This window comes from Dicentrarchus labrax, unplaced genomic scaffold (assembly GCF_905237075.1).
Source record: "Dicentrarchus labrax unplaced genomic scaffold, dlabrax2021, whole genome shotgun sequence".
In the NCBI taxonomy this organism is placed as follows: Eukaryota; Metazoa; Chordata; class Actinopteri; family Moronidae; genus Dicentrarchus; species Dicentrarchus labrax.
In genome coordinates, this window is record NW_026136722.1 from 11,561,258 (window position 1) to 11,582,399 (window position 21,142).

Below are 21,142 nucleotides of genomic sequence, written 5' to 3' on the forward strand. Positions count from 1 at the left end.
AACATCTCAAGGTATTATTCTTATACCACATTGCATAAGATTTCCACTTCTATGCTCAGAACATCTCAAACTATACCACAAGAAATTACAGCATGGCTTATTACTCTCCTTTGTTTTGAACTAATTTTGTCTTTAGAAAGGAAATGACAGGATTCAGAATAGTGATGACAATTATCATCTTTATTGCAAAAGAGCCCCCATTCACTGGTTCATATTTTATGAACTCCGTTAAGAGGCTTCAGCTGGATGATGACACTTACTCAGCAGACTCAGACTGAAAAACAAGAAGGGAAAAACAATTAGCATAACAAAATTTCAAATTTAGGAATGAAGCTACAGAGTTAGTGTGTTTCTCTTTTCATGTGAAAATTCAAATATGAGATTGTCTGGGTACAATAGAAGATATGATATCATTTACACCATCAGTAGTTGAAGTGCACAGCTTAAAATTTTACTGACTTCTAATGCCAACACAATTGATCTTCTGATCATGCAAACAACAAAGATACCTTTCCAATTTCACGGCTCTTGACTCTCAGCTTGTTGACCTGGGACTCAGCGATGTCCGCACGCTCCTGAGCTTCTTCCAGTTCATGCTGGACCTTTCTCAACCTGGACATGTGGGTGTTGGCCATCTCCTCCTGTGATGTGATTGGAGTTATTTTGTAAAAGTTAGAAGATGGTAAATAGCAATATTATTATTATATGTATATATAGTATGTACAGTTAAGAGTGATTTTATTATTATATCAACTGTAAATTATGTCACATTTAACTTACAGCCTCCTCAGACTGCCTCTTGTAAGCCTTGACTTTGAGCTGCAGCTTATCCACCAGATCCTGAAGTCTGAACACATTCTTCTTGTCCTCCTCAGTCTATACAGACATAGGATTACACAGTAAGTGAAGAAGAATAGAAAATTAAAGGGAATTTAGGGTAGTTTTTTCACTAAGAATTACCTGGTAGGTCAGCTCCTTCACTCTCCTCTCATATTTACGGACTCCTTTAACAGCCTCAGCTCCACGTCTCTGCTCAGCCTCAACTTCAGCTTCCAGCTCACGCACCTGTATTGTGATAATAAATAATCAAACTTGTTTTTACAATTATTTGATTGCAGGATATTTTTCTTAAACTGATCTGTGGACATTTATACACGAGCATACCCTGGACTCCAGTTTCTGGAGCTGCTTCTTGCCACCCTTCATGGCGAGGTTCTCAGCCTCATCCAGACGGTGCTGCAGGTCCTTGACTGTGACCTCCATGTTCTTCTTCATCCTCTCCAGGTGAGAACTGGTGTCCTGCTCCTTCTTCAGCTCCTCAGCCATCATGGCAGCCTAAAATGATGGGCAGTTTTGACATGAATGGTCAAGCGTCAACAACTTTTAGGTGAAGTAGTACATCTTATTTTACATTTAAAAAAGACTCACATCAGTGATAGCCTTTTTGGCTTTCTCTTCAGCATTTCTTGCTTCCTGAACGGAATCTTCTACTTCACCCTGAACTTGGACAAGGTCAGCCTCCAGCTTCTTCTTGGTGTTCATAAGACTGGTGTTCTGAATAATGGTATTTAAAAAATTATATTAATATAAACCATTTGGATGTATCTTATTTGCAGGATGAATTCTCTTGTATACATACAACACACCTGAGAGTGAAGCAGTCCAACACGCTCACTGGCATCAACCAACTCCTGCTCAGCCACTTTGCGTCCTCTCTCTGTCTGCTCCAGAGCGACTCTTAGCTCCTCAATCTCAGCCAGCATCAGGCCATTTCTGCGCTCCACCATGGCAACCTGCTCCTTCATGTCTTCCTGTCCTCTGAGAGCATCATCAAGGTGCAGTTGGGCATCCTGACAACAAAAGAAAACAATTAACCAGTTGTACACCTTTTATTGTTTTTTAAACAAAATATAAATCTCACCTTGAGCTGTCCCTGGACATTCCTCAGTTGTTTCTGGGCCTCAGAAGCCTGCCTGTTGGCATGGCTCAACTGAACCTCCATCTCATTCAGGTCTCCTTCCATCTTCTTCTTGATTCTCAGGGCATCATTCCTGCTCCTAATCTCAGCATCAAGAGTGCTTTGCATGGAGTCAATCACTCTCTGGCTGTTTCTCTTGATCTGCTCCATCTCCTCATCCTTCTCTGCCAGTTTCCTGTCAACCTCACCTTTGATCTGGTTGAGCTCAAGCTGAATACGGAGAATCTTGGCCTCCTCATGTTCCAGTGTACCCTGGGTACAGTTTCAACAATTCAATTAATAACTCATACAAGATGTCCTCCATGATACAAGTTTGATTAGCCCAACACAAGAAATGACTGCCGATGGTTTTTATGATTCAATGTCAACTTCTGATGTTGCTCTACCTCAGCTTCCTCCAGTGCTGATTGAATTTCAATCTTCTCAGTCTCCACAGTCTTCTTGGCTTTCTCCAGCTCATGGATCGTCTTTCCAGTCTCACCAATCTGTTCAGTCAGGTCTGAGATCTCCTCTACAGGAAACACAATGCAAACAATGTATATAATCTGTATTCTTTTCTCTATATAAGTATAAATGTTAACATACGCTGCAGGTTCTTGTTCTCTCTCTTCATGGTCTCCAGCTGATCCAGAGCCTCCTCATAAGAGTTCTTCATCTTGAACAGTTCAGTGCTGAGAGAGCGAGCCTCCTTCAGAGCTCCTTCCAGCTCTGCCTGGCCCTCCTCATACTTCTGCTTCCATTCTGCAAGGACCTAGAATTATATAGACGAGTATACAATGATTACTTACTATGACAGATTTTATTTCATTCGAAATAATGTGGTCTTGATTTCCTGTTACCTTATCAAAGTTCCTCTGTTTCTTGTCAAGATTGGCAGCCAGAGAATTAGCTCTCTCTACATCAATCATGAGGTCCTCAACCTCACCCTGCAGCCTCTGCTTGGTCTTCTCCAAAGAGGCACACTTTGAGTTCACCGCCTCAATGGATTCCTCAGCATCCTGCAGGCGCTGGGCAAGCTTTTTCCTGTAGTCAAGTATTCGCATATTTAATTTAACAAAGAACTGTGTAGTGGTAAAATATTGAATTAAAAACCTATTTATTCATTAGAAGTTAAAAAGGATTACATACTTTGCATCCTCCAGCTCCTCAGTGCGCTGTATAGCATCAGTCTCATATTTGGCTCTCCACTGAGCCACCTCGCTGTTGGCCTTGGACATTCCTCGCTGCAGCTCAGCCTTGGCCTCCTGCTCCTCCTCAAACTGCTCTCTGAGCAGATCACAGTCATGGCGGGCTGACTGAACAGCATGGGCCAGGGCATTCTTGGCCTATTGAACATGACAGGAGACCTTATTTAATGACCTGTTTGTTTTCTTACTATTATTATTTATTTAGTATAATTGTGTATAATTGTGGAAATTGTGGTTATTGTAATACCTTCACTTCCTCCTCAATGTGCCTCTTAAACTCCTCAACCTGCTGAGTGAAGGCCTGCTTTGCCCTGGTCAGCTGGGAAACAAGAGCTTCCTTCTCCTCAAGCTGACGGGAATACTCACCTGAATGACAATGTATAAATGACTTTGGGAAAATGATGAACCCACCCCTTAGTGCTTTTCCTTACAGATGCAAAGGTGACTTACCATTCTCTGTCTGCAGTCTGGCCTTATGTGCATTAATATCATTCAGCTGGCGGACATTCTCATCATTTTTGGATTTCAGTTCACTCAACTGGTCCTCAAGAGTTCTGCACATTTTTTCCAAGTTGCCCTATAAACAACAAACCATGATGTATGTTGAGTATTTGTAAGTTATTTAGTTTAAGTTTGAAGTTTGAAGCTACTATTAGTTACAGTTTGTGTTCACCTTAGCTTTGGCAACAGCCTCCATGTTGCTGGAGAGGTCATCAATCTCCATCTTGAACTCGCTCTTCTCCTTCTCCAGCTTCTGCTTGACACGCTGGAGGTTGTCGATCTGCTCTCCCAGCTCTGCAACACTGTCGGCCTGCTTCTTGCGGAGAGCTGCAGCGGTAGCCTCATGCTGCAGGGTTGACTCTTCAAGATCACGACGCAGCTTCTGGAACTCAGCTTCACGCTTCTTGTTCATCTCAATCTGAACAGCTGTTGCTCCACCAGCTTCTTCAAGCCTCTCGCTAATCTCCTCAAGCTCCCTGGAGAGGTCAGCCCTCTGCTTCTCAACCTTAGCCCGAGCAGCTCTCTCAGCCTCAATCTCTTCTTCCAGCTCCTCAATGCGAGCCTAGATTTGATGATAGAAGGATTATTAACTGGACCATAATGTGTTGGTTTTTTTAATTTACTGAGTTGTCTGATACTGTATGTATGTTGAATATGTCACCTGGAGTTCCTTGATCTTCTTCTGAAGCTGAGCACCAAGAGACTGTTCATCCTCAATCTTGCTGAGGAGCTGGCTGGTCTCAAATTCCTTCCTGGAAGAGGCGAACAAAAACAAATTTTGGTCAGTTTTAGCTGTCTCATGATCATTATGGTGCATTAAGAAAATAGTCAAATCTAAAAATTAAAAATAACCAAAAACTTACTTCTTGAGTTTCTCCTCAGATTGCTGTTTGTCATTTTCCAGATCCATTATGGATTCCTGGGCCAGTTTCAGATCTCCCTCAAGCTTCCTCTTGGCTCTCTCAAGGTCCATGCGGAGCTTCTTCTCTTGCTCCAGTGATCCCTCAAGCTTTTAAGATAATGTTGAAATGTTGACAGTATATGTTGTTTTGAATTTGTATGATGGAAATGTCAACTATAAACACAAGCTATTTGAAGAGTACACACTACTGAAACAATTGTTTTCTTACATCATCCACTTGCTGTTCCAGCTTTGTCTTGGCCTTGGTCAGAGTGTTGACTTTGTCTTCCTCTGCCTGGAGATCATCAAGTGTTTGCTGGTGGGCCTCCTGGAGGGCTTTCTTCTCCTTGCTTAACTTGGCAATGGACTCATCTTGAGATGCCATCTCCTCTGTCAGGTTTTTCACCTAAAATGATATGTGAATGAAAGGTGCATTATTTCCATTATGGTATATCCTTGTAGTCTGTTTAAAAGAATGTAGATTTAAAATCATTTGAACCTTGTTTTCTGTGGCATGTTTCTCCTTCTCCACTTTAGCCAAGGTGAGCTCCAAGTCATCAATGTCTTTCTTCAGCTCGGAGCATTCATCCTCCAGCTTCCTCTTCTTGGCAGTCAACTCAGCATTGATTTCCTCTTCATCCTCCAGTCTCTCAGTTGTCTCTTTGAGTTTGGCCTCAAGCTGGATCTTGCTCTTGATGAGCCCCTCACATCTTTCCTCAGCATCAGAGAGGTTATCACTTTCCTATAGTTTGAACATATGCATGGTAGTTTTTTTACTGAAACATATCTCCAAAATGTTTCACATAAATTCTACTTTTGCATTTCACTCACAGATGCCACTTGCAGTTGTAGGTCATTCTTTTCCTGCAGCAGGGAAACCATCTTCTCCTCCAGTTCCTTCTTCTTGGCCAGGGCAGCAGCCAGATCTGATTTCATCTTTTCATAGTTCTCCTTCATCTGCTGGAGCTCCTTCTCAGTCTCAGCACTCTTCAGAAGAGGCTTGATCTTAAAGTAGAGTTTCAGCCATGGCCAGTTCTTCACATTCATGAAGGAACGGATATTGTACTGGATTGAAAAGATCGCTTCTCTATAAAATCAATGTAAACAAAATGTCACTATTACTGCAATGGGTTTTTTTTAGAACTGAGGAGGATTATGATATAATATCTGGACACTATTTAAATGGACAGAACAGTTCAGTATACTATGAAAATCTGACCTCCTCTCCATCATCTTGACAAACTCCTTCCTCATAACATATCCTCTGCAGAGTGCCTGAGTCATGGTCACCAGTGTAGCCAGTTTATCATCTCTCATCTCCTCTAGAGTACCCAGCAGACCAGCTTTGAAGAACACCTATGTTGTTAAGTGAAGGAAATCCGTCTTCAGTAAACATGGATACAACAGAACATATACTTGCCATGGCTACTGATATTGTCCTTAGAAATGTACCTTTGTGTGTCCAAACTTATACTGAGTGTGGTCCACATCAATGGAGCCCAGCAGCTTCTCTGAAGCTTTTTTGTTGTCAATGAACTGTCCCTCAGGGATGACACTGGCATTCAACACTTTGTATCTGCAAGGGAAATTATGCTGATACTGTAGATGTATTGCAACTGTTGGTCAGGTAACCTCTATTACAATGCTAAAAGTAAAACCAATTCAATGTGTTTTGCATCTACTGAAAATTATTGGTACCTCTGCTTGAAGTCACCATAGAGGATTCTGCTGGGGAAGCCCTTTCTGCAGATTCTGATGCCTTCCAGTACACCGTTACACCTCAGCTGGTGTATGACCAAGAAGTTCTCCATAAGACCTGCACATTTCAAACGCATATTAGGTCAAATATTTCTTCTGTTACGATGTTACACAAAGTGCAGAAAGGTGGATTATGAATTTCTTACCAGGCGTCTTTGATTCATTAGGAATCAGGCACCGGACAAAATGAGGATGAGTGCTCCTCAAGTTGGTCATCAGCTTGCCCAAGTTCTCCTGTGGGTCAGCAACATAACATAATAAGTCATCAATATATTAAGAGGGCATTTAAGAAGAGTTTTAATTAATATATGAAACAGTACATACTCTGAAAAGAGCAGACACAGTCTGGAAGGAACCACCCTTCTTCTTTCCACCCTTCTTGCCGCCACCAGCAGCCTCTGTTTTGCAAAATAATTGAATTCAATTAATGACTGATTAAGGAGCAAACAAATGTCATTATTTTAGCATTGTTGTCGTTGTTTTTTGTGGAAAATTGATTTTGTAATCCAGAGATGGTCTGGAAGGAACCACCCTTATTCTTTCTACCACCCTTCTTACTGCCACCACTAGTGGCCTCTCTTTTTCCAAAGAAGTTCCAAAAATGCCACTAAATCTTTGCAATGCTGATCAGCTTCTTACCATCTGGTCCGCCATGGGTTACATACAGCATGGCCAGCAGTTTGTTTGCAGACTTCTGGTAGAGCTGAACAACTGAGTCATTCAGGGGGTCCTTGTTCTTGTCCAGCCAGCCAGTGATATTGTAGTCCACTGTACCAGCATAGTGAACCAGGGAGAAATGAGCCTCAGCCTTGCCCTTTCCGGGCTTTGGCTTCTCAAAGCCCTTGGTTTTGCCAAGATGCTGATCATGCAGCTTGTTCTTGAAGGTTGTGTCAGAAGCCTTGGGGAACATGCACTCCTCTTCCAGGATGGAGAAGATGCCCATTGGCTGAGGGGACATTTACATTAGATGTTGAAAAATTATACTGAGGATGCAAACATTTCCACATGAATCTACAAGAGTGGTTTCTGACCTTCTCAATAAGCTCAATGCAGGCAGCCAAGTCCATACCAAAGTCAATGAACTCCCAATCAATGCCTTCTTTCTTGTACTCCTCTTGCTCCAGGACAAACATATGGTGGTTGAAAAACTGTTGCAATTTCTCATTGGTGAAGTTGATGCAGAGTTGCTCCAAGCTGTTGTACTACAGGCAGATAATCAGTTAATTGGAAATGCAGTGTTTATATAGCGTTTATACACTACTGATGTGTTTGTATTCAGCTTACATCAAAGATCTCAAATCCAGCGATATCCAACACTCCAATGAAGAACTGTCTTGGCTGCTTTGTGTCCAACATCTCATTGATACGGATGACCATCCACAAGAACATTTTCTCATAGATGGATTTGCACAAAGCGCTGACAGAATTGTTGACCTAGAAATAATGATTTTCAAAATGTCAGTTTCTCCGAATATTATTATCAACATCTCAGTTATCATTAGGATAAAAATGCAAATATTTCCCTTTTTTTAGAACATAAAATTTTCTTTTTATTACCTGTGGTACGGTCTGACCTTTGGTCACCATCTCGTTTCCGACCTTGACTCTTGGGTAGCACAGAGCTTTCAGCATATCAGCTGAGTTCAGGCCCAGGAGGTAAGCGATTTTATCAGCCTCTGATTGAGAGACGCACAATAAGTACTAAATACACATTCAACTGTGTAGGATTTTACACACCAGAAAACTTGCATAATGAGAATGTAGTATTGTAGCAATTACCCTCATTGCCATCAGGTTCAGCCTGCTCCTCGCGCTGCTTCTGCTTGAATTTCATGTTACCATGATGCATCACAGCTCCAGTCAGCTTATAGATTCCCAGTTTCTCCTCAGCAGTGAAGCCCAAGATCTCAATTGCTGTCTACAATGTAAATTAAGTTACTGGCATGTGAAAGATTTTAACCTGTAAACTATCTATCTAAATTGTTGTCTTACATCCGTTGCAATGAACTCCTCCACATCATTGATGCTTTTCACAGTGATTTCACCCTGACTGATCATATGGTAGTCATAGGGGTTGGTAGTGATCAGAAGAGCCTCTAGAGAAGGACAGTAAAAATATATATAGGGTTGTATATTATTTTTTGTTGTATTGTTTGACTTTGTTTTAAAATTGTGTAATAACATACCCAGGAGCTCAGGCTTATGGCCAGTCATCAGCTGATAGAAGATATGGTAGCTCCTCTCAGCAGACAACTGGAAGGTGACACGGGACTTCTCCAGCAGATCTAAGATTAACAAATTGAGGTCAGGTTACAGTATATTGCATGCAATTAGTGTTTTACTTACTTTACTTTTAAAAGGTTTTCTTGAATGGTGACAGAGCAATATTTAGAACATAACTTACATGTTTCAATATCTGCAGAGGCCAGTTTGCCAGTGGTTCCAAAGTGAATTCTGATGAATTTACCCTAAACATATCAGATTTAAGTAAGCAGACTTGATATGCATCTAAAAAAGCTTCTTATAATTTTTCACACACTGTTTAACACTTACAAAACGAGAGGAGTTGTCATTCCTCACAGTCTTGGCATTACCATAGGCCTCCAGCAGAGGGTTGGCTGCAATGATTTGATCTTCCAGTGAACCCTACAAAAAGATATTAAAGCATATGATGTACATTGTAAATAATCTATAAACCTTCTTTTATTAAAGGCAGCCATTTTTACCTGTATTTTGCCAGCTCCTGTATCAGCCTTTTTACCTCCAGCCACTGCAATTGTCGCAAAGTACTGGATGACACGCTTGGTGTTGACAGTCTTTCCTGCACCGGATTCTCCACTGGGGGAAGAGAGAGATATCTTGAGTCATATATGTCAGTGTCCTATAATGTTATTCAGTTATTTGTATACAACTCACGTGATAAGGATAGACTGGTTCTCACGATCTGAAAGTAAATAATAGCAAATGTGGTCAAAATACAGTCACATTTCCAGTCATATCTGCTGTCTCTTGTTTTGTGTGTCATTGAAAGATAATTAATGTGTAGTCAAAGTAAAATATCTTACCAGTGAGCATGAACTGATAAGCATTATCAGAGATGGAGAAGATGTGGGGTGGAGCCTCAACTCTCTTCTTGCCTCTGTATGCTTCAACAACCTGAGCATCGTACACAGGAAGCCACTTGTAGGGGTTCACAACGACGCAGAACAGGCCGGAGTAGGTCTGAGAAGAGAAGAAAGTTCACATTTGACGTATATGATACTTCAAACAGAACTTCATATAGAGCAGTGGCAGTAGAGTAAAGAAACTACCACTCCTAAAAGTTTGTTTATTTTTTTATCTGTATGTTCACATTCCAGCTGATTTAGGTCTTAAATTAAACACTCACATAGATCATCCATGATGCAAAACGCTCTTTGAGGTTATACAGCACACAGGGCTCATTGAGGTGGGTCATCATGGCCATATCCTCAATCTTGTCATACTTTGGAGGATTCATGGGATGGATGTCATCCTCCTTCACAGTGATTGACTGAAGGGCAAATGTAATAACAGATGTCCGGTTTTACATGGACTATTTCAGATATTATTTTATGGGACGGATGTCATCCCACTGAACTACAAATAAAGCATCCATTCACATACCAGTCCTGTCAGTGTCTCAACTGTGGCTTTGCCACCCTCCTTTTTGACAAGTTTACCCTTGAGGTACATCTCTTCAGGATGAACCACAAAGAAGGCAGTTTTGGCGTCAAATGGAGTGTTCTGAGCCTCTATCCTCTCCCTCTCAGGCTTGCGCAGATATATGGACGCAGGCCCATACTGCTGCATCTCTGCGTCTGTGCTCATGGTGGCACTGGGTACTGAAAAGATGAGAAGGAGTTTAAATTGAATTAAAATTACTTTGAATGTATTTCATTATTATATAGTTTAAGTAATGATTTTGATAGTGTTTGTGACTGAATATTATGGAGGTTTTGTTATTGCAGACATACTTACCTCAGTTTAACACAACTGAGTGGCACAGATCTGTTGTTGTCTAATGATGCTATTAAAGGGAGATGGAGATGATCAATGGAGAGGAAACAAAATGTTTTATATTTTCCACTGTCTGCTCGCAACAGTAAACATCACACTACATGAATTTGAACCTATTTTCCAAAACTTTAATGGCTCCATAAGCTTTTATTACTGCACTGTAACTGTCATTTGTATTTTATTTAATTTTATCGCTTTATTATTTTATTTATTTACATTTTTTTTGTGTTTATTCTAAATTGATTTTATTCAGCTTTAAAATGTTTTAATGTCATTCCAGTGCCCTCTTTGCCTATGAAAAGCACTTTGAATTGCCTCTATGTTTGAAATGTGCTATAAATACAGTTGCTTTGCCCTGCCTTAACAATAAGCTCTGTTAAATAATTACCTAGACGACTTAGACCACTGTGAAGACCATTTCATAGCCACTCCAGTGATTCAAAAGTATTTTGATCAAATAACAGTTTCACTGTAAAGCCTTATTAAATTCTTTATTAACTCATTGTTTTACAGTAGAAAGCAACATCTTTAATAATATCCCTTTAAGATAACTTCTCATATAAAAACATGATTACAGAGTCATATGACATTTTAGTAAAAGCAAATTAGGTGAGCATAACCACACAAAAGCACTAACCTGGGATGTTCTGTCAGTTCTCAGAGGAGTCTGAAGCTGCTGTTTATATAGACACTGGAACTGTCCAGTCAGCAGCTCGCCACCCGATTTGGTCAAGCATCCCTGTCATCTTGAAACCTATCTTGTAACATTACAGGTTTAGCAAGCTTTTTGGTGTTTAGGATATAACATTGTTTATTTGAAAAAATAGCAATACAAGTAGAAAACTGGAAAACTAAAGATTCAATTTTGAAATTAATCAAGCAAGCTAGGATCAGAATTTGGGGAAATTTTTGTAAAAATAATAAATGAAATAAATTAATGAAAAAAATTAATGAAAAGGAAGAAAATCTTTATTGGATGAGGCATTGTACATTTTGTATATCATACACTCTGTGTGATATACAATAAGATCTAAACATAACTAATTTGATAAATACAAATTTAAATAATCTATTAATGGAGTGTGCCTTGACATTGTTTTTTGCCCTTATTGAGATGAAGTCAAATGTCATTGGGATTGAGTGTCAGAGCTTGTCCACATTTCAAATCTTTGAAATGTTATAAAATCATTGGGGAGCATCATCAGTATAAGTAAATTTAAACTCTGGCTTAAAGTTCCTCACACACATATGTACATTTTGAAGAGTGACATGTAACAGAAGTAATATCATGCAACAAGTTTTAAAGATGAAGCACTGGACTTAGCTTTATTTCTGCTCATAAAACGTGAGTGTGATGGTAATGTCCAAAGTATGTCTCAAAATAGATCTGCAAGTAACTAATTTGCTCCAGTAAATAATTGACTCAAATTTAGATTCTGATTACTTGAAATGGATTTTATCATTTTATAATGAGAGGCTGTCTTTGCTTACCGTAGCAATGTGACATGCTTATAGCCAGGAATGGAACTTGATTTTGGAGAAGAACCCAAGTGGTGCTGGCATTTTGTTTCAAGCCATTGGCCCATCTCGTATTCCTCTAATAAAACTGAATGTAGGGCCCTTTCCATAAAGTTCAAGTGGTATTACACCTTGCCTTAAAAGGACTAGAACATTTGCCAACCTGGCTGAGATAAGACCTATATTAAGTCCCACTCAAATATCAAGATCTTTATCCTCGTGCCACATTTGATTCAAGTTGTCGTTGCTGTTATGGAAACTCAGTGTCCTTGAAGAACTATGTGACTGGCACTGGTTCCAAAATAAAATGACCTACATTTCCAACTATTTAAATGCTGTTCCAGCATCAGTTTTTGTTGACACTCAATGCTTACTCTATAATACAACAATGTCAGCTTTGACCAGCTGAATGCCATTGTGCATCGCACTCAGCTTTTAAGATACCGATTCAGATTCAGATCTATGCCAACCCCCTAGATAATTATGGAATATAAGTGTCTGACAGATTTTGACAATTTAATGGATCATTTTACACGTGATGGCTCAAACAATGAAAGAATGAAGGAGTTTTGAAGAGAATCCACTCATCATTTTTGATCAGCAATCCATGTGAAAGTGGTTACTGTGCAAACTGTACTTACTCTTTTGCGCACATGTGCAAAACATATGCAATGGACTGTTTGCAAAGCAGACATTTTGACATGTTATAGCAGAAAACTCACAGTATGTATGTATGTATGTATGTATATATTGATGATTGCTGCATTCAACTTTGGAGAAGTCTTGCTATTGTGCGTGCTGGTTCATGGTCACTGTTAATGGAAATGAGCTGCTGTTACTTTAACTAAGTCAACCTGTTTTTTTTCTGCTGTGACAAATAAAAATGTCTGAATGAAAAATGAACAACAAACTAAATGTTCAGAGATTTGAACAAATTGTTTTTGGAAATAAAAATAGTTCTCAAATAAGAAATATAAAAAGAAATTAAGCCAAAGCAAATGAGAATGAGAAGTGTTGTTGACAGAGAAAACAACTGCTCACACTGCACATTATCACTAGTCACTCCAATATGAGTCATTACGCTAAGTGGGTCTGAGTCCCGGTTGGGGAGTTTGGATATTCTCACTGTGTTTACGTAGGTTTTCATCTGGCTGCTCCAGTTTCCCCCAGCATCAAAAGCATGTATGTATGTTTAATTCTCCAGTCAATGCACTTGCCCCCGGTACTGGCTCAGATCTGGAATTGGAGTAACAATCTTTCCTGTATGTTGTACTGTGTATGATACAATCATACACAGTGACAATACAAAAGTTGATATGATATGATTTGCGCTGCCAGGAATCTACCTACTACAACATGTACCAAAATCATAGTTATTATTACATTGTCAACATTTAATTAATTCAGTTACAGTGGTGGGTATTAGTGTATTTTTTAGATTTTAATAGGATGTCAGCAGGCATGTATACTCAGCCAACCTACCCTCAATATATGAATGTCACATTTTTTTTAAAGGTGACACAATATAATATAAAAAAAGAGACCTCAAGCACAAATATGACATTTGATTCAATATCTTTATCTTGTGCCCACAAGATAAGGAATCTATGGTACTATATTTTATTTAGTATATATTTTATATTTACTATAAACCTATTGTATCTTATTATTAGACTAATGTAAACAAGATTAGATTCTGTTATACATACTCGAGTACGGTAGGTGGCGCCATGCACCTAAAAGTTGGTATTGCAAACCGCCAAAAAAAAAAAAAAAAAAAAAGCAACGAAGAAGATCATCCGTGACGTATGGTGATGAATCCGGAAGTATCACTGAGAACTACACGCTTTGAGTAGTCTGAAAGCTAGCGTTAGCAACAATTAGCATTACTTATTTCATCTTGAACGACCATCCAGTCTGTGAAGAAATGCCTTCGCTAAATGGAAAATCCGATGTTCTGTTTGTAAGCTACCATACAGTCTATTATTATTATCCATTAGCATTAGTGAGCTAACTTTTACTGGAGTGCTAACGTTAGCTTTGCTGCGTGTTGCAGTTTTTAAAGTTAGTTAAGTTTCTTACTCTTTAATTGTAGTTAAAATATTTGAATTCTGAACACACCGTAGTTGGTTATCCTTTGATCGCCGTTAATGTCAATATAATCCATATTTAATCTAAAAATCTATCTAAAGAAATAGTCAACGTCATAGTAACGTAACGCTAATGTTAGCTTTAGCAAACGCAGCTATCTCTAAAGGGATTACAGTTGCACTTGAAGTGTTGTGATTCTGTGATTTGTGGCTCTACTAGGAGGACGACGATCTGCCTTATGAAGAGGAGATCATCAGGAACCCGTACTCGGTCAAATGCTGGATGCGTTACATCGAATTCAAACAGAATGGACTGAAATCCACCCTCAACATGATTTATGAGCGGGCTCTGAAGGAGCTGCCGGGCAGGTGAGTGACACTGCAGGGGGGGGCAACGCTGGAAAGAAAGCACACACATTGAATTCAAAGTCCACAGGATATTGCAACCACATGTGTACATGCAAGAATATTTTGGCCTTGGACGTTGTTGGGATATTTATCAAAGATCGTCACTGGTTAAAGTGTGACTGGCATTGTTGTTGTTGTTAAAATAATTCAGAATCAGAATTAGTTTATTGCCAAGTAGGTTTTTATGCCTACGAGGAATGTGACCTGGTGCAGTTGGTGCATTAAAATATATACATATACAAATGCAAATATACAATTATTCAAATTCAAATCACACAGAAATCACACAGAAAAATTAATAATTGGGTACTACCTTCACTTTTTTTGAGGTGATTGTGTCTAGATGGCCAAATCAGGTTTAATATTCTGTTAAACTACTTTTTTTCTTATGGTCTGTTACCCCCCCCCACCCTTCTTCTCTTCTTTTCTTTTCTTTTCTACAGCTATAAGCTGTGGTACAATTATCTGAGAGAGAGACGGAAGCAAGTCAAAGGGAAAGGCATCACTGAACCAACCTATGAAGAGGTCAATAATTGCCATGAAAGGGCCTTGGTGTTCATGCACAAGGTGATACTTCCTACACAACTCCATATTTAACCACTTGACAGACAATACAAGACAACAATACATTGTCGTCTGTGGAGGTTGTGCCTGGAACTAACCGTATGTCTTTTCTTAAACTAGATGCCCAGAATATGGCTTGATTACTGCCAGTTCCTTGTGTCTCAATGCAAGATCACAAGAAGCCGGCAAACATTTGACCGTGCACTCAGAGCTCTTCCTGTTACTCAGCACCCGCGCATCTGGCCTCTGTATCTCCGCTTTGTCCGTAACCTGCCCCTGCCTGAGACAGCCATCCGGGTGTACCGCAGGTACCTTAAGGTGAGAGCATAGTACACAAACTAGTTCCATACAGCAGCTTTCATTTAGGATGTCACGTAGGGAAGAAGGTTTCTGATATACTGACCGAATAGTATTACTATTTTTAAGTGAAATTACTATAAAAAAAGAAAGCAGTGTGTTATGAGTGTGGGGTTGTTTTGCTTTGTCTCTGTTCTCTCTGTGTGTGCCCTGTTCTGGAAATATTAGTATGTTGAAATTTTATTTATTTAAATTTTTTTTTTTTTTTACATGAATAATCTTGTCCTTAATATGTACTGTACCCCTGTAGCTTTCTCCAGAGAATGCGGAGGAATACATAGACTACTTACGGTCTGTTGGCCGCTTGGATGAAGCAGCTGTGCGACTAGCGGCTGTTGTCAATGACGAAAACTTTGTGTCCAAAGAGGGCAAATCTAACTATCAAGTAAGATTTAATCTCAACCCAGGCACCTCTGAATATGCCCTGTTTTGTTTTTTTTGTTTGTTTTTTTTAGCTGACCAGAAAAAAAAGATTAATCTTGTTTCTGTATTTATTTGTTGGACAGCTGTGGCATGAACTATGCGACCTGATCTCCCAGAACCCTGATAAGGTGACCTCTCTGAATGTGGGAGCCATCATCCGAGGAGGTCTCACTCGCTTCACAGACCAACTTGGAAAACTCTGGTGCTCTTTAGCCGACTATTATATCAGGAGTGGTCACTTTGAGAAGGTGTGTTTCCCCTGAATGCTTCCATTTTTATACATATCATAAAGCATTGAATCGCATAAACATTAATTTACTTTTTTCCTGGTTTGACTGACTCACTGTGACTAATAATGTCTTGTATTTCTCAGGCTCGTGATGTGTATGAAGAGGCCATCCTTACGGTTGTAACTGTGAGGGACTTCACACAAGTATTTGATAGTTATGCCCAGTTTGAAGAGAGCATGATCGCAGCGAAGATGGAGACCACTGCTGAGATGGGGCAGGATGAAGAGGGTGTGTGTCGATTCATTAATATTGGCAACAATCCTTGCTTTTTACTCTCTTGTCATGCGTGCCTTACTCTTTGTCCTTCTCCTCCCAGAGGACATAGACCTGGAGCTTAGACTGGCCCGCTTTGAGCAGCTGATAGCCCGGCGGCCCCTCCTGTTGAACAGTGTACTGCTGCGGCAGAATCCTCACAATGTTCACGAGTGGCACAAGCGGGTCAAACTGTATGAGGGCAATCCACGGCAAGTGAGTTATAGGCCTTTTTCTTTTTTTTGACGGGCACAGTGCACACAATTCATCGTGGTATGCAACTGAACACACTTCTGCATCTCAACCTTCTGCAGATCATCAACACATACACTGAGGCCGTGCAGACTGTGGATCCAATGAAGGCCACAGGGAAGCCTCACTCTCTCTGGGTTTCCTTCGCTAAATTCTATGAGGAAAATGAGCAGCTGGATGATGTAAGTCACTGAGGTTCTTCCACAGATATTCTGGAAACCCTGTGCAATTCAGATCAGATATTTCTTTCTATTCTTGATATGTCTTAAGTTTACTTACTGTCATCCAGGCCAGGACCATTTTTGAGAAGGCTACCAAGGTGAACTACAAGCAGGTGGATGACCTTGCGGCAGTGTGGTGTGAATATGGAGAGATGGAGCTACGCCATGAGAACTATGAACAGGCACTGCGCATACTGAGGGTGAGACACTTGTATCTCTGTCAGTAAAATAATAGAATATCTAGTGATAGGACTAACTACACTGGGAAATTTAGTTTTTTGAAAGTGTATTCTCTATGAAGAGTTACCTAATGATTTTTAAACTTAATACTTAGTAACTGATCCAGTAGTCCATAGATAAGACCTGAGTGTGCATATCATAATTGTGTGTAGCGTAGAAGGTTGGCATTCAACTAAAAACACTAGCTCGGTTATTAACTAACTAAAATATTACATACTGTTGGTTGCTTCGTTTGAAGCTTTCCCCACCTTTCAGACAGTACACAGCTGAGTTGTGTTTGGAGGAACTAAACCAAGTGGATTGCGCACACCAGGTAGTTTAAGGGACTAAGAGATTAGAGTATTGACAACAAAATAGATTTGGGGCTGCACTGCCTTTTAGAGATAGTTAAATTTCAGCTGGTGAGAGACATTTTTAAATATATATGGCCATTTATATATTTGGGTATAAATGCTTTGTGCGTATAGTTGTAAAACATGTTTTTTTTAATGGTTTGAATACAGAAAGCTACAGCCATCCCATCTAAGAAAGCGGAGTACTTTGATGCTTCCGAGCCAGTCCAAAACAGAGTCTACAAGTCTTTGAAGGTCTGGTCTATGCTGGCGGACTTGGAGGAGAGCCTTGGCACTTTCCAGGTATGCTCACTACATTTCTGTGTGTTTCAAAATTGTTCATATGAATTAAAGATATGCAGAAGGTATCACATGACAGGTAAACTCTATTTAGTATTGGTCTTAGAGTCCTCATCCACTGTGTGCTTCTGTGTGTCTCTTTTGACTTGTATATGTTGAGTCTAATTCTTCTTCCATTTTCCCTTTTTTTGTCCTTAGTCTACAAAAGCAGTGTATGACCGCATTATTGACCTCCGCATCGCAACGCCACAGATCATCATCAATTATGCTATGTTTCTTGAAGAGCACAACTACTTTGAGGAGAGCTTCAAAGTAATAACATGCCACTAGTAAATTAACCAGCATTGATTGTCAATATGGATTCTTTCCTTGGTCAGCGTACCACCCATTTAAACAATGTCTTTGTCGATACGTTTTTAGGCATATGAGCGTGGTATTGCTCTCTTCAGGTGGCCAAATGTTTATGACATCTGGAACACCTACCTCACCAAGTTCATTGATCGTTATGGGGGCAAGAAACTGGAGAGAGCTAGAGATTTATTTGAACAAGCCCTGGATGGCTGCCCTGCCAAGTTTGCCAAGAGTAAGTAGCTTTGTTGGAAGTCCATTGACAACTTACACACTATATTCCATATTGTTTGTTTTCTTTATGACATGTACTTAAACCGCATGTACCACTGTGCTTTGCTTTCCAGCCATTTACCTGTTGTATGCCAAATTGGAGGAGGGATATGGATTGGCACGACATGCCATGGCTGTCTATGAAAGAGCAACCCAGGCAGTAGAAACTGAGGAGAGACATCACATGTTCAATATCTACATCAAGAGAGCAGCTGAAATTTATGGTGTCACATATACCAGAGCAATTTACCAGAAGGCTATCGAGGTTCGTGGTAAAAGCATTGATGAATATGATAGCAATCATATTGAGTTATATTGATTTTCAGTTGGTTCATGTAGATGCAGCACAGAATATCATCAGTGTAGCATTTTCCTAAGCTTTTGCTTTATAATGTATTCACACATGTACTTGAGAAAGATATCTATGCTTTGTATCTGACACTGTCAAATTATCTGTGGATTATAACTCAAATCCTTCTATTAATTCAGACCCATCAAATTACAAGGTTTGCTGTAAAACAGTGATAGAAAGCTATTTAGTGTTGCTTTTTTAATAATTTACAGAATTTTCCTCCCTGGCTTAAAACAAAGCTTGCCCAATTTGATTTGTTTTATGCCTGAAAATCTTAGCATGCACTAGTTTACAATGTTCCAGAAAAGGCTTAAATAACGTACATAAACATTATGTTCTATTCATTATGATAATAACTAAAATGTGAATTGTATCTTTGTAATTATTCAGGTCCTTCCTGATGAGCATGCGAGGGACATGTGTCTGCGATTTGCTGACATGGAGAGTAAACTGGGTGAGATTGATCGAGGGAGAGCAATCTACTCCTACTGCTCCCAGATTTGTGACCCCAGGGTGAGATAAACCACCTCCTGATGTTTGCTGTTTCTGAATAAACATTTTCATCAATGTTGCACATATCAGAATTCTTCTTGATAAATTTATACACTTGATCTTTCAGGTCACAGCTACTTTTTGGCAGACCTGGAAAGAATTTGAGATCCGCCATGGAAATGAGGACACTATTAGGGAAATGCTGAGGATCAAACGCAGTGTCCAGGCCACCTACAACACCCAGGTCAACTTTATGTCCTCTCAGATGATGAAGGCCACAACAAGCTCCGGTAAGAGAGCTTACAGCACTTTTTAGCCACTGACAAGCTCGGCTTTTATTAGTACCATGAGCTGTATGGGCTGTACAGGACATTGGGAGGATGTTATATTTAATAACAATACTACAGATTTGCCCCAAACCTGAAGTTACACCCCAGAACTACATATTTATGTACTAATGTATTTTTGCTAATGTTTCTGCTTTTGTCCAAACATCTGTCTGTCTTGTATTCAGTGTCAGATCTTGCTTCAGGCCAAATGGGAATTGATGACATGAAGATGTTGGAGCAGAAAGCTCAGCAGCTTGCTGCAGAGGCCGAGCAGGACAAACCCAAGCCCAAAGAGAAGATTCTCTTCGTCAGGTTTGTCTTTTCTTTTTTTTTTTTTTTTTTACACCAGTAAAAATATCTTTGAAAAATTATTATTCTTATGAAACTGGACTACATGCTCCAAAGCAAATTGAGACACATAAGTGTTTGCATCTGTGCAGGAGTGACACCTCTCGCAGTGAGTTGGCTGAGCTTTCCAAACAAGCCAATCCGGATGAGATTGACATTGATGATGACGAGGATGAAGACGATGAAAACCAGGGACCAGATGGTAAGTGGCCGACACTACAGGCCCAGCCTCAGCTGTAAAACGGAAACATTTGGTGTTTAAACATTCATGCGGACATGTTTTATTCATGAATATGCATTAAATAATTGTCATCTCCTCTTGGCCTTCACAGAGGTGCAGCTTGAACAGAAGAGTGTCCCCACAGCTGTCTTTGGAGGGCTTAAAGATGACTAAAGATGACTGAAAGAGACCTTTTGCAGAAATGCAGTCGTCTGATTTCTCTTGTGGACATTGAATAGGTTCTATTTTTAAATGTGTGTATATGCTCAGTTATAGCCACTGTATTTTTAATAGAATGTAACATGATTGAAAAGCCTATGGATTTTCCTGGTGTATTTTTCTAGTACAGCATACAAAGATATGTGCCTGTATTAGAATTGGCCATTAGGTGTCAGTCTTTTCTCAAGTATGAAGCTCAAGTTCAACTTTCTGTTTATAAAATACTATGTGGTTACATGCTTACTGTAGTCGGATGTAGTTTGACTTTGTTTTGTTCCACTTTTAGAAAGTAAAGTGTTGGAAAAAGAGTCAACAGTGAAAATGCTTTTGTATATCTAGTAAATGCAGACCTTTCTCTGACAGGAAGCTCTGCCCTAGAAAACAGAGGGGAGGAGCATAGTTTCTTCAACAGGGGGCATTCATTTGAAAGTGGAGCTGAGCATTCAAGCCTCACATTGTTGGCTTGAGGATCACTAGTAGGCGGGTGTCTTGCTAAAACCAGTGTTTCTAAACAGATTTCATAACTTGCATATGTAATGTCCCTATCCAAATATTAAAATGGTCTTGTAGTTTTACATGTATTATTGTACAAATGTACTCGAGCAACAGTTTTTACAACTTATTGAATAATAAGAGGTCAGTTCTAAATGCCATTGTTATAGTTTCAGGTGTTAACTTGGCCTACTGATCATTTTTGAGGTTCATGCTGTAATAATGTGTTTCAGTCAGCGTTGTTGAGGGTCTACCTGTGACCTAATGCAGTCTAACAGTTTTTGGTATACAACAAGATTTTTGAAAGTTTTGCTATTGCCACAGTTTACTTTTTCAGTGTTTGTGAATTATGCTCCTGCAATTCTGGCTGCGATACGCTGGTCACTTCGAGTCTGAAACGTTCTTTACATTGTCTTGAGAATGCAGTTGTAATTAAAAAATGATTTATACCTGGTAAAA

At 39.6% G+C, this 21,142-nt stretch overlaps 2 protein-coding genes across 2 annotated transcripts; one reads left to right on the forward strand and one right to left on the reverse strand.

The window, feature by feature from the left end:
- Positions 1 to 159: 159 nt before the first annotated feature.
- LOC127357083 (myosin heavy chain, fast skeletal muscle) lies at positions 160 to 10,373 on the reverse strand. Its single transcript, XM_051389255.1, has 40 exons — positions 10,325 to 10,373; positions 9,971 to 10,188; positions 9,714 to 9,857; positions 9,391 to 9,547; positions 9,242 to 9,269; positions 9,052 to 9,163; positions 8,879 to 8,971; positions 8,730 to 8,793; positions 8,512 to 8,610; positions 8,318 to 8,421; positions 8,105 to 8,243; positions 7,883 to 8,001; positions 7,610 to 7,759; positions 7,357 to 7,527; positions 6,965 to 7,271; positions 6,650 to 6,723; positions 6,472 to 6,559; positions 6,266 to 6,383; positions 6,020 to 6,143; positions 5,787 to 5,923; positions 5,399 to 5,654; positions 5,067 to 5,309; positions 4,797 to 4,973; positions 4,530 to 4,675; positions 4,328 to 4,418; positions 3,839 to 4,228; positions 3,616 to 3,742; positions 3,413 to 3,531; positions 3,107 to 3,303; positions 2,818 to 3,001; positions 2,564 to 2,729; positions 2,365 to 2,489; positions 1,922 to 2,230; positions 1,647 to 1,850; positions 1,429 to 1,554; positions 1,165 to 1,335; positions 961 to 1,065; positions 781 to 876; positions 510 to 641; positions 160 to 274 (listed from the first exon to the last, which is right to left on the reverse strand). The coding sequence occupies exons 2-40, from the start codon at positions 10,172 to 10,174 to the stop codon at positions 257 to 259; spliced, it is 5,814 nt and encodes a 1,937-aa protein (XP_051245215.1). The 5' UTR covers positions 10,175 to 10,188; positions 10,325 to 10,373; the 3' UTR covers positions 160 to 256.
- A 3,303-nt stretch (positions 10,374 to 13,676) lies between these two features.
- xab2 (XPA binding protein 2) lies at positions 13,677 to 21,142 on the forward strand. Its single transcript, XM_051389282.1, has 19 exons — positions 13,677 to 13,844; positions 14,192 to 14,340; positions 14,823 to 14,946; positions 15,064 to 15,261; positions 15,551 to 15,685; positions 15,807 to 15,971; positions 16,097 to 16,241; positions 16,330 to 16,481; positions 16,580 to 16,699; positions 16,807 to 16,938; positions 17,482 to 17,613; positions 17,809 to 17,922; positions 18,031 to 18,193; positions 18,306 to 18,496; positions 18,974 to 19,096; positions 19,203 to 19,365; positions 19,590 to 19,716; positions 19,845 to 19,954; positions 20,085 to 21,142. The coding sequence occupies exons 1-19, from the start codon at positions 13,809 to 13,811 to the stop codon at positions 20,144 to 20,146; spliced, it is 2,541 nt and encodes an 846-aa protein (XP_051245242.1). The 5' UTR covers positions 13,677 to 13,808; the 3' UTR covers positions 20,147 to 21,142.